Source organism: Styela clava, chromosome 6 (assembly GCF_964204865.1).
Source record: "Styela clava chromosome 6, kaStyClav1.hap1.2, whole genome shotgun sequence".
Taxonomy (NCBI): domain Eukaryota; kingdom Metazoa; phylum Chordata; class Ascidiacea; order Stolidobranchia; family Styelidae; genus Styela; species Styela clava.
In genome coordinates, this window is record NC_135255.1 from 23,707,887 (window position 1) to 23,723,928 (window position 16,042).

General features: G+C 37.1%; 1 protein-coding gene across 1 annotated transcript in view; it reads left to right on the forward strand.

Moving 5' to 3' along the window:
* The window catches only part of LOC120333711 (protein NLRC5-like), a 33,809-nt gene extending 20,377 nt beyond the window's left edge, over positions 1-13,432 (forward strand). The window contains exons 10-17 of the mRNA XM_078113345.1: positions 3,584-3,767; positions 4,576-4,892; positions 8,317-8,343; positions 8,482-8,499; positions 9,466-9,492; positions 9,913-9,942; positions 11,185-11,328; positions 11,903-13,432. Of these exons, the coding sequence (XP_077969471.1) occupies positions 3,584-3,767; positions 4,576-4,892; positions 8,317-8,343; positions 8,482-8,499; positions 9,466-9,492; positions 9,913-9,942; positions 11,185-11,328; positions 11,903-11,983 (828 nt within the window). The 3' untranslated portion in view covers positions 11,984-13,432. The remainder of the gene's footprint in view (positions 1-3,583; positions 3,768-4,575; positions 4,893-8,316; positions 8,344-8,481; positions 8,500-9,465; positions 9,493-9,912; positions 9,943-11,184; positions 11,329-11,902) is intronic.
* Positions 13,433-16,042: the final 2,610 nt, after the last annotated feature.

Sequence of the window (16,042 nt, forward strand, 5' to 3'; positions counted from 1 at the left end):
CTACTTGCATTTTTCTCTTCTCATCTCGTTTGAAACTTGTCAATAACTTGAATCATCGACGACAAGCGAATAAATCTCTTCTGTCAACTTGTCGAAAAGCTTGTATTAATCGCTCAAAACTGTTGGCTAAACGAGTTTGTCGCAAGAGTGTTTGTCGAGGCCGAGTAAATAACTTTTACCATCTTACTTGAAGTAAAGCGAGAAATTCAATGATTTTGCGTTGATGACACGACTTGTTGAAAAGGTACTTCGCTCAAAACTGTTTTGTTTTTTCGGTTGCAGTGATATCATAACGTCACCAAAGCATGACTCTCTAACTATAATAAAACACCCCTTTGCCCAAAATCGATTGACAGCTTTGTACTTACTGTAAATGCAGTGGCGGCGCGTCAATAGGGCCAACCGGTTGTTTTTTCGGTATAATAAAAAATATTCGAAAAATACCTCAATATCGGTTGCACAGACTGTCTACACTAGCCATATTCTCCCGACATGGTTCATTTTTTGCTAGCAAAGCCTTTGCCGAACGTCGACGGGGCGACGCCGATTTTGCCCCGGTTTCTCATTGTATATCGTATTCTCTTTTTTATCTTCCACTCGCCGCGTTTGTCTCGTTTGTTTTCGGTTTCTTTTACTAAATCATCGGGGCCGATCGGGGCTAGCCCCGAAATTATGACGACACAATGCCGACGTTTCTTACAACAACGTGTTGACATATTCACGCATTCCTTCTCGTTCGTTGGTTGCTTGAAGAGTTGATAGTTTCCTCGCCTTCGTTTTTGTCGTTCGTTTCGCTATTTGAATCAGTTAGAGACCTTTAGTCCATTTGCTTTCGATTTTCCACATTTCTTTTGAGCTCCTCACTTCTTTCCGGCTTCGCATTTCTTAGCCTTAGACCTCATAATGAATAAGGTTGATGCACTACTTCGCACTCCATTTTCGCAGCTGCCGATGAAACAAAAATTATAGGTACAACGTCTTGGGCCTTATCAACCAAAAAATTGTTCACTGGAACAATCCCATGACGGAGGAAAGCGTCGGCGTACATTCTGCGCAGAAACTTGTTATAAAAAACACGAATGGTTGTGTTACAGCGAGGACAAAAATGCACTTTTTTGTTTTTATTGCCTACTTTTTGCTTCCGCCCGTGACTCACGTTAGTGTAAATTTGGTTTTAGAGATCTTAAACATCTTTCTGAGCGTGCCAGGGATCATCAATCTTCTATGGAGCATCTGAACAATGCAGTAAAATACCGAACATTCGGAAATGTTAATATTGCAGCACAGTTGGATGAAGGACGCGCGGTTTCTATTCGTCGGCACAACCAAAACGTCTAGAAAAACCGCCATGTTTTCGGTCGATTGTTAGATGTTTTGAAGTTCATTGGTTGTCACGAGCTGTCTCTCCATGGGCACGATGAACGGGCTGGCTCTTCTAATAGAGGGGTATTTTTGGATATGGTGGAATACGTATTTTATTGTTTCCCGGATACGAGATACAGCATCGCAGAAGTCTGAAATACACGACTGCACAGACGCTCCATTCATTAGCCTTGACTGCAATGCGCCGTATAATACATCCACGTGATAGAATATTGTGGAGAAAAAAGCGAGAAAAAATGAAAACTCACCATCTTCTAGCAGACACTTTAGACCTGCCGTCTCCATCACAGAGCGTTCGTCCCAAACCGGAGAGCTCTGAATGCCATTGAAACACTCAATGAGCTCAGACCTAATTTCGGACACGCCAACGAGTTCCAACGTGTTGGTGCACAAGCTGGGAGACGGCGGCTACATATCTGGCGAAGGATGTCAGAGCGCTTCGGCGAAACAGAAAAAATAAAGAAAACCCCGAAACATTTGTAAAAAATATACGGACGAGAGGGGTTTCAAGACACATATTTTTAATAACGAGGTTAAATTGGTGTGCATAACAATGTAAAAAATGCGCATGAGGAAAATCTTCTTTTATATAAACTTGAACACCATGTTTCGACCCAATCATGACTGCCGCGCCGTCATAAGTTTGAGCTATCAATTTTGACTTCGCGTTGTAAGGCTGTAACACTTCTTTCAGTACAGCCGATATCCCGCAAGCCGTGCGATCAACGATTGGTACAAAGCTGTGAAATCTCTCGGTAGGTTTACCATCTTTCACAAACCGAAAAATCACAGCCAGTTGGGAAACGCACGTGATGTCAGTTGTCTCGTCAGACTGAATCGAAAGGAACTGGCAATTCTCAATTTCGAGAGCCAAATGTTGTAAATAAATTTTATACATTCGAGTCGAGTCGAGCAAATCATTTTGGATATCCTTAGATGTCCCTTTCGAAACAGTTGCGGCATCAAGATGATCTCTCAATACTGTAATACACCGCATCCCTAGATACAGTGACTGCTAATGGATGGAGACGGTATTTCTGGGATGCATGACTTTAATCAGCGCGTTATTGAGCATTTTGCTTCCAAGAAACCGCTGCGTGTTGCATATATGTTCAAGCAGTAGAAGTCTAGCAGCATATATATCTATGAGTGAGCGACGCATGTCCTTATCTTTGCATTAACTTTCCTTTCTTTATAGTGACGTTTTAAACCTTATTTTAGGTTTTGTCTGCTTTCCCGAAGTTTCTGTTAATATGTCATTGTATTTATCTGGGTAAATATTGCCTTTTGAAAGAGGTTTCAAAATAAACTATGTCTATATTTATTAATCCCTTGACTTGGACCGGTTTTAAAGACACTTTCTTATCGTTGAAAATTGTCGCTTTTGCCGATTGGTTGTTACCGATGGAATGGTTTTCATACTCATAAAATGATGGGAGAACTTACAGCGCTCATCCTGTCCCCGTAGATGGGGGTGACTTGTTCCCGCAGTAGCTTGCCCCGGTTGTCAAATTGACCACGCGCCGCCACTGTGTAAATGTCTGTAATTTCGGTGCACAATACAGAACTGACAAGATATTAGTCACTGTCCGGCGTCTGAAATGAAAATAGCTGCAGCAGTCTCATCGATGCAATCATGTCCAACTTTAGCGTCGCCTGTAGCTTTGCTCAGGGAACATTACTTTTTAATTTCTGAGTGAATTCTCGTGACCTTGCTTTGAGCAAACGTCTGTAGATATATATATGCAACAAATTCTGAATAAAATATACGACGACATAAAATATTATTTGACAACATTCTTTACCCAGCACAGTCTTGGATCCTATTTGGAATAATATTTGTGTATAACAAGAATTTCTTAATCACAGGCGTGAGAACTGTTACTATGGGGCGTTGAGATAGCTGAATCGTTGTTAATGGCAAACAAACCATTAAAGACATAGCACAGACGAAATACTCATACATTACCGTAAAATACTCATACATTACCGTAAAATATGAAATAAATCTGTGTAAGTTATCGAATTGTGTGATGACGATGACCTTTGAAGGAAAAAAACATAATTAAACATAAAAGATAACTCGGAAGGATGATCTGGTGGCTGCGAAACTGGGCAAACGATCTTGGGCATATACTCAGATTCCGTTTTTCATTCTGAAACTTGTATTTTTTTCTCATTCTATCTTTCGGTTGAGCAGGAAGCGCTTGCTGCCCTTTACGTTGCTGAAATGCCGACAAAAGAATTCGAAAAGTTTGTTTCTACTGAACTCCACAAAAAGCATTGGGTCGTAGTTCGTCGAATCGTATGCGGCTCTATATTGAATCCCGAGACATTCAAGATTGCAATGGGTGAAGCAGCTGATGTTGGGATTATCAAACAGGGTGAGCTCTTCATTAGTGGAAATTGTTTGTGCGTGTTATCAGACGTTTTCCATAAGTATGAGTGTTTTGTCAATTTTCGCTAGCGCAATGTCCAATAAGATGGAAAATTGTTATTCATACCTAATCGTGAGTTTAATCACTGAATTGTATTCGCTATATTCGCTGCCCATTACGTTAGTCTGAGATACAGAAGTTGGAGAGGAAATTCTGTCGTCTATTATTTTTCCTGTTAACTTTCTCAATTTAATTTGGATTCCATATCGATCATTTTAAATATTAACTGGTGAATACAAGTTGTTTATATAGGTAGATAATTAAGGATTCATGCGATCTGACCTAACCTAAAATCATGTCCACCATATCTATGGCCATGGAATATTTATTATTGACTACCGCCTCCGGATTGAAAAACTTTCAACTCAAATTCCCAGTTTATAGAAACTTCGGCTTGGAGCTGATGAAAAAATCAAATTTCGACATATAAATAATTGCGGTATGTAAGCCATCTTTAATTTTAATGGACTGTTTCAGTGAAATAAATTTTTCTAACTTCCTTAAAAAATTTTGAAATGATGTATCCTCCGCTTTTCACCAATAAGACCCCAAGCAATCCAGTTTTTTAATATTGTCGATTGAAATTGATTGATCGTGACATAAAATTCTGTTTGGGTTTCGACAGAGGACGTTCCCATTAATATTAATTCGGCACTCATTTTTCGTTCCATTGGCAGAATCGTTAGAGAACTGATATATACCAAACTTTACCAGTCACTGAATAATTTCCTGACCTCACCGTTTTTCTTCAAAGGTATTGATCTGAAGAATAAGAGATCGATCTTGTTAACGAGCTTGAAAAATCAGATTCGACCTGGCTTGAATGGGGAAGATCTACTCGAGCTCATGCATGCACTCGATGAATGTGGAAATGGTGCTGATAACGTCATCAAATCATCCATCCGTGAGATTAGATTCAGCTACATACCTCTCACTCCAAGTGATAAATTCACTCTGACATCTGTTTTCGGTCGTTGTTCACTTCTCGATTGCCTCTGGCTGGGTGGTGTTCCTCTCACATCATCTGATCTCAAAATCCTTGCTTCATCAATGCAAAGTTCGAATATCAAGGTCAGGGTTGAATAAGCTTACTATTTGTTTAAAATCGGTTTTAATATTATTCCACTAAATCCATCCAACAACAGTTCATAATGATTGACAGGTGTTGCTTGGCATTTCAGTGTAAATGAATTTGTAACAGTTGCAATAATGATAAATCACAGGTAATATCTGGTAATTTTACAGATATTTTAGCAGTACCAGGCCTCTAATGTTACTAAGAAAATTTTAATCAGACGCTAAATTCAACATTTCAAATCCTGATTGACCAAAATTTTGAAACCCAACACCACTCCCTACTCCACAAATGCAACATTCTGTCAACAATCTTTCACTCCGAAATTGTAGTCTAATATCCAACTCCACTAAATTATACAATACAGCTCTGACTCTAACATCAGACTAAATCCCCTCAGACATCGTTACAATTCCACTCACTTCTTCCATTTAAAATTTTGTTTTTATATCCTCGCTCGATCACCTTTAATTCAATAGGTGATTGAGTTTTCTCTCTGAACAAAGTTTTAGAATCAAACAACTAAGCTACTGTAAATCCTTGCTGTTGCCATTCCGCATAACTTGTGTTGGTAATCAGTGATATTCGATCCATATCGACCGATATTGTGGATAATTAGTGATTATGCGAAAAATATCATAATTTTGACAAAATTATTTCCGTGAAAATTTAAAAAAAATAGTTTTCTTTAGACCAAGTGCATATTTAACCTAACTATGCGTGAGTTATTGATGAGCTTTCATATAAACAGTTGCAATCTTCGTTTTTTCCCATTTCGAATACTACTAATGACTACTTCAGTGGTTCTCAACCGCCGGTCCGCGTCAACCTTGCTGCCGGTCCGCCAAATATATTCCAATATAAATATATTATAAGCAAATTGTAAAATGCAAAGTATTGACTGCATGTCCATTCATTTTGTGATAATTCAACTCCTATTGAATCGTAGTACCGGTATTTGTCTAACAACCAAACTTGATGAGAAGTCCACTGTCGATGTTTCCAGAGAATTTCGTGCGGCCCGCGAAGCATTCAGTGTCAGTATTATTAATATTACTGGCAACACTATTTCCAATACATCTATTTTAATGGATCATCATTGACATTTAATTTTGTCAATACCTTTAACAATGAATCAAAATGACCATTTTCTTGGGCATAGTTACGCTATCTTATCAGAAAACGCACAAAGATTAACGGAGAAGGGGTAACGTTATTTTGTGGAATGTTTCGGCGCACGATACACGTGATATTTGAAAGTAATAAAAAGTTTATAACTTCAGCTCAATGATTAAAACAACGGGAGATCTTGGAAAAATGCCCACGTTTCAATAATCGGTTAATTGTCACAGGAGGAATTCATTCACATTTTCTGTATTCGAAGTCTTGCCAAATGCGGATCTTCCGAAGCAGAAAAACACCACGTTCTGGAATAGTAAATATACAGTTGCGGTTCAGGTTCGTAATGAGAAGGAAGATTTGAATTTCCGGCGCAATCTACATTTCTAGCCCTCACTCTATAAAATCGTAACTGGATTATTTCTAATTTTATTTTAGCTGAACGGAGGCTGTAGTGTTTTTTATGGCGGGGGCTTTGTACAAAAGTTCCCGAAATACGTCCCTGAAGCATTATTAACTAGAATTTTGCATCTTAACTCGACACAAAATGTCATAAAGGAACTTTCGATGAGACATAGGTTGAAATACGTTTGAGCGCAATGTCAAAATTACCAAAAAGGGGAAGGGAATTGAAAAGAATCCGAAAATTACTATAAAACTGTCGCCACAATTAGGCATGATGATTCTGCATTTGCGCAAAGTATGCAATCGGCCAATGCGAGTCTATTCATATTTTTCTTTATTAGTTTGAATTTGTGTGTTTAATATAACCTGCGGTTGCGTCGACAAAATAAAAACATTACTATGAAATATCACGACAATCCACAGCTATAAATTAGTGTTTCAAACTGCCCGCATTATATTTAGTTTTGATTCGTATTTTTGCGTTGTTACGAATCATCCAATTTTGATCTGTTCTTGCAAAACAGTTTCCGCACTACCGCAATGCTCCCACTAAAGTTTATTTCCTAGATGTCAACGTTATAGAAATCCCTAGATCTGCGATAAAATATCAAAGACTACAATTTATTTTTTTGATTGTACAGTGATACCCCGGTAGTCGACCAAAAATGCTGCGGTAATCGAACGGGAATTCGTATCTTGAACGCTCAAGCCGGGCGGAGATCGCGGCCAAGTGAGATGACGCCACAAAATTTCCCAACCTAATCGATACAGCTCATGACTGACAGACGAAAATCTTAGTATGCAATTGAGACTTGCCAAGTCATCTCAACTCATCTGTTCGTCCTTATATAAAGCGCTCAGTAAAGCTAAAAATTCCCAAAATTCGTCACTGAACAAAATATTCATTGACTGTTCCTTTTTATTTTATGCTGCAATATATTCGTATGGATGCAGTTGTTTGTTTTTGTAAATAAAAATTACCTGGTAGTAAGACTAAAAAGGCGCTTACTCAGCGGTGACTGGTTAAAATGGTTCACGATAGCAAATAGGTTCGTCACCCCTGATTTAAGCCCTGAACGGCTGGATGTTCGTTAAATCTATGGCCTCATAACGGCGGCTTACTTCATAACCGAGTAGTTTGATAGCACATAGTACGGTACCTGATTGAAAAGTTTGCACGTTCCGTAATTTGACAGTAGGCCTATAATTTAGTGAAGTTTGATAGTAAAATGGAGGCATGAAAACCCAGTTGGTAGTGTTGACAGGACAGAGGAAGAGACTGCTACTTCAACTCTTTACAACATGCCCCGAAATGCTCTTGAAAACAAATATCCCGAGCTCAGTGACAGAGCCATTAAATTACTGCTGGTTTTTGTACAATTTACCTTTGTGAGAAAAGCTTTTCAACGTTCCCTTTCATCAAGACCAAACAGAGAAATTGCGTGGAAGTCAACGCTTTACGTCGCCTTGCAGAAACTTTATTAGAGCCGCGTTTAAAACGTATATTATCAAAACGACAGCAGCTAATTCCTCATTAAATTGGATTATATATATATCTTCTTTTGCACGGCCTCATTTTGTCGTAATTTCTTTCGACTATGTTTTGTATTCATGACATTTTTGGTTAATTTTGAAGGTCCGCCGGTCCTCAAAATTTGTTTTGGAATTTTACCGGTCCGCGAACTGAAAAAGGTTGAGAACCACTGGACTACATAATGTAACAATAATATAAAGCAGATCTCCCCATTTCCACACTTCAGTAAATAATGCGGTAAAGACAGGTTAAAGTAACAGACGATGGGTCATTCACTGTTAACAATTTCGTAACCATTACCTAAAGCAAATGCAACACCATGCACTTCTCATAATTAATTATGTTGAATCTCTCATTTGCAGATAAAGAAGGCTACTTTTGGAGTTCCGGTGAGTTGATTGAAAGTGATTCTCGTTTTATCTTGATATTTCAATGCAATATTAAATTTTTATTTCCATACCATGCTATGTAAGCTGCTCATCTCTATTGCTTCAAATTATTCTCAATGAAATTATTTTTCTATTCAGAATGAAGTCAAAGAAAAAGTGAGTCAGTTAAATTTATTTGTTATGGATCTCGAGTCCAATCCTTTGAACATTTACCTCGGTCAGTGTGTAATGGATTAGGCTATGTCGATTTTTCCGCAGTCATTGGATGTTTGCCACGGAAAAAATATCGATTCAAATGTATTTATTGCGTGTTACCAGCTTGGTTACATCATCTCGACTGCGACCTTCAAGTGAAGTGCTCAGTTCAAATTACGCATAATTGTTGACTTTTGAAAAGCAAGTGGTCGCCCCTGTAATTATTGGTTCACACCAAAGATTCGCCAGCACGAATTAAGGTTGCAAACCATTTTATGCGAAACGATGAAACTACTCCCTGCACCAGTTTTCCCCAAGCCTCCCGAGACATTCTATTTCTTCGTTTTTGTCTTTCTAAGCAAAGTAGTAAAATTTTTAATGAATTCAAATTTACTTTCATATTACTCCTAAAAATTTGGAAACGTTTCTTTGACCAGTTTACGCCACTGTTGCTCAAAAATCGCTTTGTAATAAATTTGAATCAAGTTTTATAAATAAAGTAAAATACATATCGGCCCATTCACGAATAGGATCTTCCTTTGCGTTAGTTTTGTTCAAGATCGCTTCTGCTTCTCTCGATTTTCACTTTCTATTGCGTCTCCATTTACACTAAAGTGCATTTTTTTATCATTCTAATTATGTTCATCCAATGTGTATTTTCGGTTTGTGATAAAATAAACTACTGACTATCACAGGAAATATTGTCCAATCCCTTTTACTTTTTCGAGGTTTTCGCACAAAGGTCTCGCCCAGGTTCTCTGATCTCTTGGCCATATATAACCAGTGTGTTATCTATGCATAAGCAAATATACAGGGTGGTCGCTAGAAATACAGAAAATTTGTTGAACTTTATTTATTTTACTTGTATTCTGACTTTGCAACCAGATCTGTAGTTCTACTTTGTAAAGTTTAGCCTTTGCTTTACAGATACTTGCTACCGAACCTGTTACTGAAGTGAGTTCACTTGTTTGAATTACAGTGTCAGTATGAAATCATTTTATATTCACCGCATGAATTTCTTTTCGTACGAAGTGTCGACTCCTATTCTTAGGTTTTGAAGTTTTTTATTAAAACTTATCAATTTATTGAATTTGAACTCGGCCACGTCACAAATTTTAAAACTTGTAAAATAATATTAATTTTTTATTGTAATCAGAGTCTAAAATGATTATTGTGGCGTTCCTGTTATCAGTATGACGACATCTGATCTAATTCAAAATATCTTAGAAGGTATAAAAAGTTTGGGCTGACTGGTTTGACCAGGGCTCGAACTCAAGATGTCAGACTGATAATTCCATCATTTCTTAAGTATTACCCCGAGCCATACTACAAATGCCATCACTGTTTAATTTACAAAGTTTCATTTTGTTTTAGTTGGAGAGGATTGTAGATGAAGCAGTCAAGGTGAGTTGATTCTACTTGTTCGGTTATTTCTCTTTCAACAACATTCCTTTATCATATTACTCTGAACAAGGCACCAGACAAGCATATCACTTCACTATGCCTGTAATCTAGCTGTTATGCAAACTCCATTCTCCATAATTGACCAAATTTATACAAATTATGTCCGAGACACGTTAAATAAACACTTTTTTCTGATTTTTTCCCCCAAATTTTAGAAAAAAAAGTTTTTGTAAAGTGGCATATCACTCTGAATAAAGCCTTATTTCAGCAATTACATAAATTTTACTAAGAACAAAACGTGAAGACCGTTGGACTAACCCGGGCTTGAACTCGGGTTCCTCAATCTGTGGGGTCGTCTTTTCTATCGGTAATCCAGATGTTATGCAGACTCTATACAAGGCTTTAGACAAGTAATTGACCAAATATATCTAAACTACGTCCGTAATTTTCCTAAATTTTAGTAAATTGAATGCATTGAATAAGAATATATGTTGTGTAAGTCGGAATTTGGCATTCAATTATTAGGCTGGAAATAAATGTTTTAGATAATTTTAATCGTTCCGTCCCATGCGGTACTTTTCCAATGTATATTCACGCATTGAAAATTAATTTACGCATATTATTCACTCATTATATTTACGATATCGACACCAAGTTAAAACTGCACAGTGAATAAAAAGTCTATTTAATATCATTCAACCAACCCTATAATTCACATTGAAACCGTTTTAAGATTAACTCAGCATTTCATAAACTTAGTTTTGCAACCTTTGGCTCATATTAACCCGGAGACAAAAATAGCAGTGTGATGTCATAGTATGGTATCAAAACAACCCCCTGATATACAAACCTCATATGACGTCATTTATTCTTTTCCACTGTAACAATCCATACTGTCTCAAGCTCAATGTGTATTCTCATTACACTGAGTGCAAACATAGAATGTTTTTCTGAATTCTTGTCGTGTGAAAGTCGCTTCTCCGCAACTAATGAATCAATCAAGTCATTTTTGAAAAAATGAAACTTTTTTCTACAAGGGTAATCAATTTACTTCAAGCCCCGTGCGGCCCGATATTTTACTCAAAATTTTGCTGTTTTAATTCAATTGAAGGGGAACACTTTTTATTCCATCATGCTTCACTGTCTCGGTCACCTTTGTCCGCCGACCATGCTCATCTAATTCCTCACCGATACCGATGTCCTTCGTGTTCCTATATATGAGAATTGCTTCCTTGTTTATAGAATGATCCACCTCTCCCACATGATAAAGCTGTTATATTCTACGACATCTTGCCTCATATCACTGAGGAGATGTGGCTGTTCTACAGAGTAGAACCTGAAGATATTGAGATGATTCAGAGGAAATTGGATTCAATTCCAACAACGGTGAGAATTGTTTGCATTGAATTTCAGATGTTTTTCGTTTCTTTGAAGTTGCAAAACATGATATTGATGCATGTGTAGGAGATTAGGTGATTGGATCTGGTTGCGAGAGGAAAGTTCAGCAAATTCATGTATGGCCATGCTTTATAGAACAATAGTAAAAGATAAACCAGACAAATTTCATACATGGCCAAGCGCGATCGATTATTGCTTAAAACTGTAAAATCGTGCTCACATCAAGTTTACTATGATTTTTTGTAAATTTACTGATAATTTGGGGAAATGATGAGAAAACATTCTTACTCATTGACTCATAATATTACAATTGGGGTGGATATTATTATATAGGCGGAGTGGAAAGCCTATGAGACGGTTAAGAAGCGGTAACCAAGCAACAGTCCCTACAATGAATCCAGTGCAGCAGATTTGATTGTTATTTAGAGTTTACTTTGCCATTTCCAACATTGATAGAAGTTATATTTTATCTAGAATGGTTCAAGCCATCTGATCAACTTTCCTATCCCCGATATCTGTGATTCTGTATAAATTTCTAATGAATCTTTATTGTTTGTTATAGGAACTGGGTGTGAGGATATACGATCATGACGGCAAAATTGTTTGGCTTCGTCAAAGAAGATCTGAGCAACAACAGAAATAAACAAACTTGAATTGACTTTCATGAAATCATCTGTTGAAGAAAGATTTTAATATTCGGACGATTTTATTTTCCCTAATTTTGATTTCGATGAGAATGATTTTTTGAAACTATTTTATTTTAATGTGATTTCACTGTTCATATTACCGCTCATTTTGAACAGCAGGTCTGTTATTTTATTACATTCAAATATATCCAGTTGAAGTGAACTTAACTATGTTGGCGTCTCAAGTCTCGGGTTCAAACCCCAAGCCCACCGCCTCACTCAGGGTCTAATAAATTTAAGACGTGAAAATATCAGTTTCTTATGTATCAGTGGCTTCTCGCACAGAACAGCCTTGTTTGGGATGAAACTGTGAAACGTCTCATGAAATAGATTCACGAGAACAGGAAAAAGAAAATCCTTCGACCATGGTGAGGTGGCGGGAATGGGGTTTGAACCCGAGATTTTCACAACCACTTTTTTTTTCGTGACCATTTCTGATTTATTCACAACTTTATCTTTATTCAGTCTCACATTATACAGTTGTTTCAGCATGCTTTATATTATATAACTTACGTAATCTCGTATTTCACATAAACGCTCAATTTTTCTAAACAAAGCTCTGAACACGCAGTTTACGCATAGAGCCACTATTACGAGCAAGAAATTTGAACTCTAGATTTATAAGCCTGGATCTGTACTATCCTAAAGTTATACCAAACCTTTCCATACTGATATCGATATGTCAGCATAGCCAGACAAACTACTGGGCAATCTTGAATTCACGATTTCTAAAGCAACTACAGGTTATGATTGTATATAGAAACGTTGCATGATTCGTAGTCTATAAGTGCAACAATTTTATTGTTCTTTGGTCATAAATTCATTGTCCAGCTTTAAATAAATTCTATATAATCAATGTCATTTCGCATATCGGATTTTCAATATTTAGCGACAAGGACATGGGTTTTGTGGGTTTCCTAAGGAGTTAACCATACCTACCTATACCCGAGTCCCAACGATTTGCGACAAGACTATTAAGTCCTCGTATTTTTTTGTTTAGGGATTTTTCGGTTTTATTTGACAATTTGTTTTTACTTTGTATGTATTCATGGGATAATTTCTGTATGTCAAATATCTCCTATACCCGAGCCTAAATTTCAATGCTTGACGTCAGAGTTTGTAATATTTTCTGCCGGTAGTGAAGCCGGAGTCGACTTGTTTGTAATCACAAGTTTAAAATTTATCAGCCCCAAATTATGTGAACTATATTGTAAAAATAGTCTCTTTAAAAATAAACTTCATCATAAACAAGCAAAAAGCTATATTAACCTGAAGTTTTTCTGGATCTAAATTTTGTTATTCTTGAGTTAGAAGCCGCATTCGGATTTTTTTGCAAACCAGTTGGAACATTTCACCGATTCCACGGCAGTAGTCATTTGATTCTATTTTATGATTATGTGTGTCAAGAAATTATTAATCAGAATAATAAAGTAATATTATTCAAATGGTTGTGTTGCTACCAAAGCAGTATAAAAGGGAATAGTTATTGTTGGTTCGCATTTGCATTTTTAAACATCATTCGACAACAAAAGGCCAACCCGGAAGATGCCATGTGACCAGAGAGTAATCCACGCAGATCAAGCAATAACGCCATTGCGTTCAGTGACACGGCGCTTTCCCAACGCTAAAAAGTAAGCTAAATCTGGGTATGCCGACTTTTTGGACCACAGAATAGCACATGGAAAGTTTTGTTGTTTTAGGTTAGGGATCTGTACGAGTAATGATTGTAGCTTACCAGTGGCGCTTATGCCTACATGTATTTTTAAACTATTTCTAGGGTGACTGGGAATGAATCTCATACTGCCCATGGCTCGTGAAGTCTGTAAATCATATGTGTTTGTCAGCTGACAGCAGTTGAATATTTTTTCCGTCAACAGATAAAATTTGTGAAACTGTCGTGTTAGAAGGCTTTGTCCCAGGTTCCAATAAACGGTCACTTGTCTTGAAAGGTGTCCGTTCGACGAGACGGATTTATATTATATCTAAAGCTAATTGGTATATCTAGAACTAAATACAAACCACATACTCTAGTGAATTTTTACACAAAAAGCAACTGTATATACAATCACAAACACGGATGAATCTAGTGCACTGTGTCATCATATCAGCGCTTACAACAGCAAATGGCAGTACGGATTTTGACCAATTGAGCATGTTCATAATTTCATTAATATTAACTCCATATATGATGAAGAATTAGAATTTCCAAACTAACAGAGCTTTTGATAGTCAACCGCCTGAACCTCGGATTTTTCAAACAAGAATATTCTGTTCCCGCACGGCATTCTTAAACTAAAAGGAAGTCGAACCATTGATGACAATAAATCAAAAACTCGTTGGATCGTCACAGGGTGGGATTGACGTTGTAGTGTCATATTATGTCGTGAGATTTAGTATTATCCGCAATTTCTTACTGAATAAATAGTGGAAGGTAGGCCACGGTGGGACATGGGGCACAGTGGGAAATCAGCTTTCACACTCGTACTATATCCGGAATCAGGTCTTCGGTTCGATGTTTGAACCCACCTTTCGGTGAGTTACAACGTTCCCGCAAATGGACAAATGCCCTGTAGAGTGACGCAAGCTATAAGATGAAAATGGTTTAGGAGGGTCGATACAAAAATTTCACCATCTTAGTCTTTTCTTGAAACTAAAATTTCGCCATCCCAGTCTTTTCTTTTTTTACTTTGCAACAGGACAAACCACTGTCTGGTATTTTTCAGCTTTAGTTTATAGTGAAATATTCATAACGTTGGCGAGTGGATGTGCCTTCTAATCTCGACGTGGGACATCTCCTACAGGGTACAATGAACCGGGGTTCAGTGGGACACGCTCTCACTGGGCACAATTAGGGACATTCCTAACTTTTGACCTATTGTGACTTGATGTCGGCTGCGATTTCTTGCTCTGATTGCCGACGCGACCAGGCCTGACTTGCAATATTTCTTATGAATACTGGAATGACATGGTGTTTCGTAGCGGGAACTAACAGATACTATTTGAAAGAACGAAATGTATTCTGAGGCATTATGTCATCTGAGTAAATTAACGTGTTGAAATGGGGGGTATGATTGCATGCAGGTACCGGTACTGGTAGCAGCTCAAAAGGTAGGCTACCTACCGGTATGCCAAAGAAAAAGAAAGTTATCCTGTTTACTTCTGCAAATGTTATAAGGTAAGATTGGTTATAGCTATGATCATAATAATGGCAGATTTAGTTTGATAAAGTATATATGTATATCACATTTTTTCAGATGTTCACGATTTAAAAACTGATGATTACAGCAGAACCTACGGTACATCGTACATGTGTATGTTTTTTTTACTGAAATATCGAACGCATCTGAAAACAGTATTTCTATAAATCCGGCAATGAAACACCATTACATTGCGTTTTATACACAAGAAACATTGTAAGTCAGGCCTGAGCGCGTTGACGTTCAGAGCAAGAAATCGCAGGCGTCACATCTTTTTGCATCGGTGAATGCGGAAGTCGCAACAGGTTAAAGGTTATGAATGTCCCCAATTCGACAGTATTTGATCCATCAAGTTCTCAAAGGCCTAGAGATGCGTTATGTTTTGTGTGATATTAGGGTATCTTTTGGCCCATGGTCCAATGTAGAATACATTTTAGATTCAAAAATATTTATAGATTCGAAAAAATAAATAATGTGCATTCGGCCGGAATTAGTAATTTTACTTGATATGTAAATGTTGGTTTTGTTTCAGTGGACGCAGTGAACAGTTTAGTTTTTAAAAAATGGTTTTTGTTCTTTTTTGAAAATCACTCAAAAACCTGTATTTGATGTTTATGGTCTTTTTAACAAAGAATTGTCATCGTTGAGAATGAAAGTTTCAGAACTCATGATCAATTGATTGAAATTAGGCATAATTCAAAAGTAAAACAATCACTTTATTAATAATAATAGGAATTTAAAATATTGAACAAGTAAATCTACAATGCGGAATCTCAAAACACGAATGTTCCCAAAGTTGTTTTATGTCGGCAATGCATA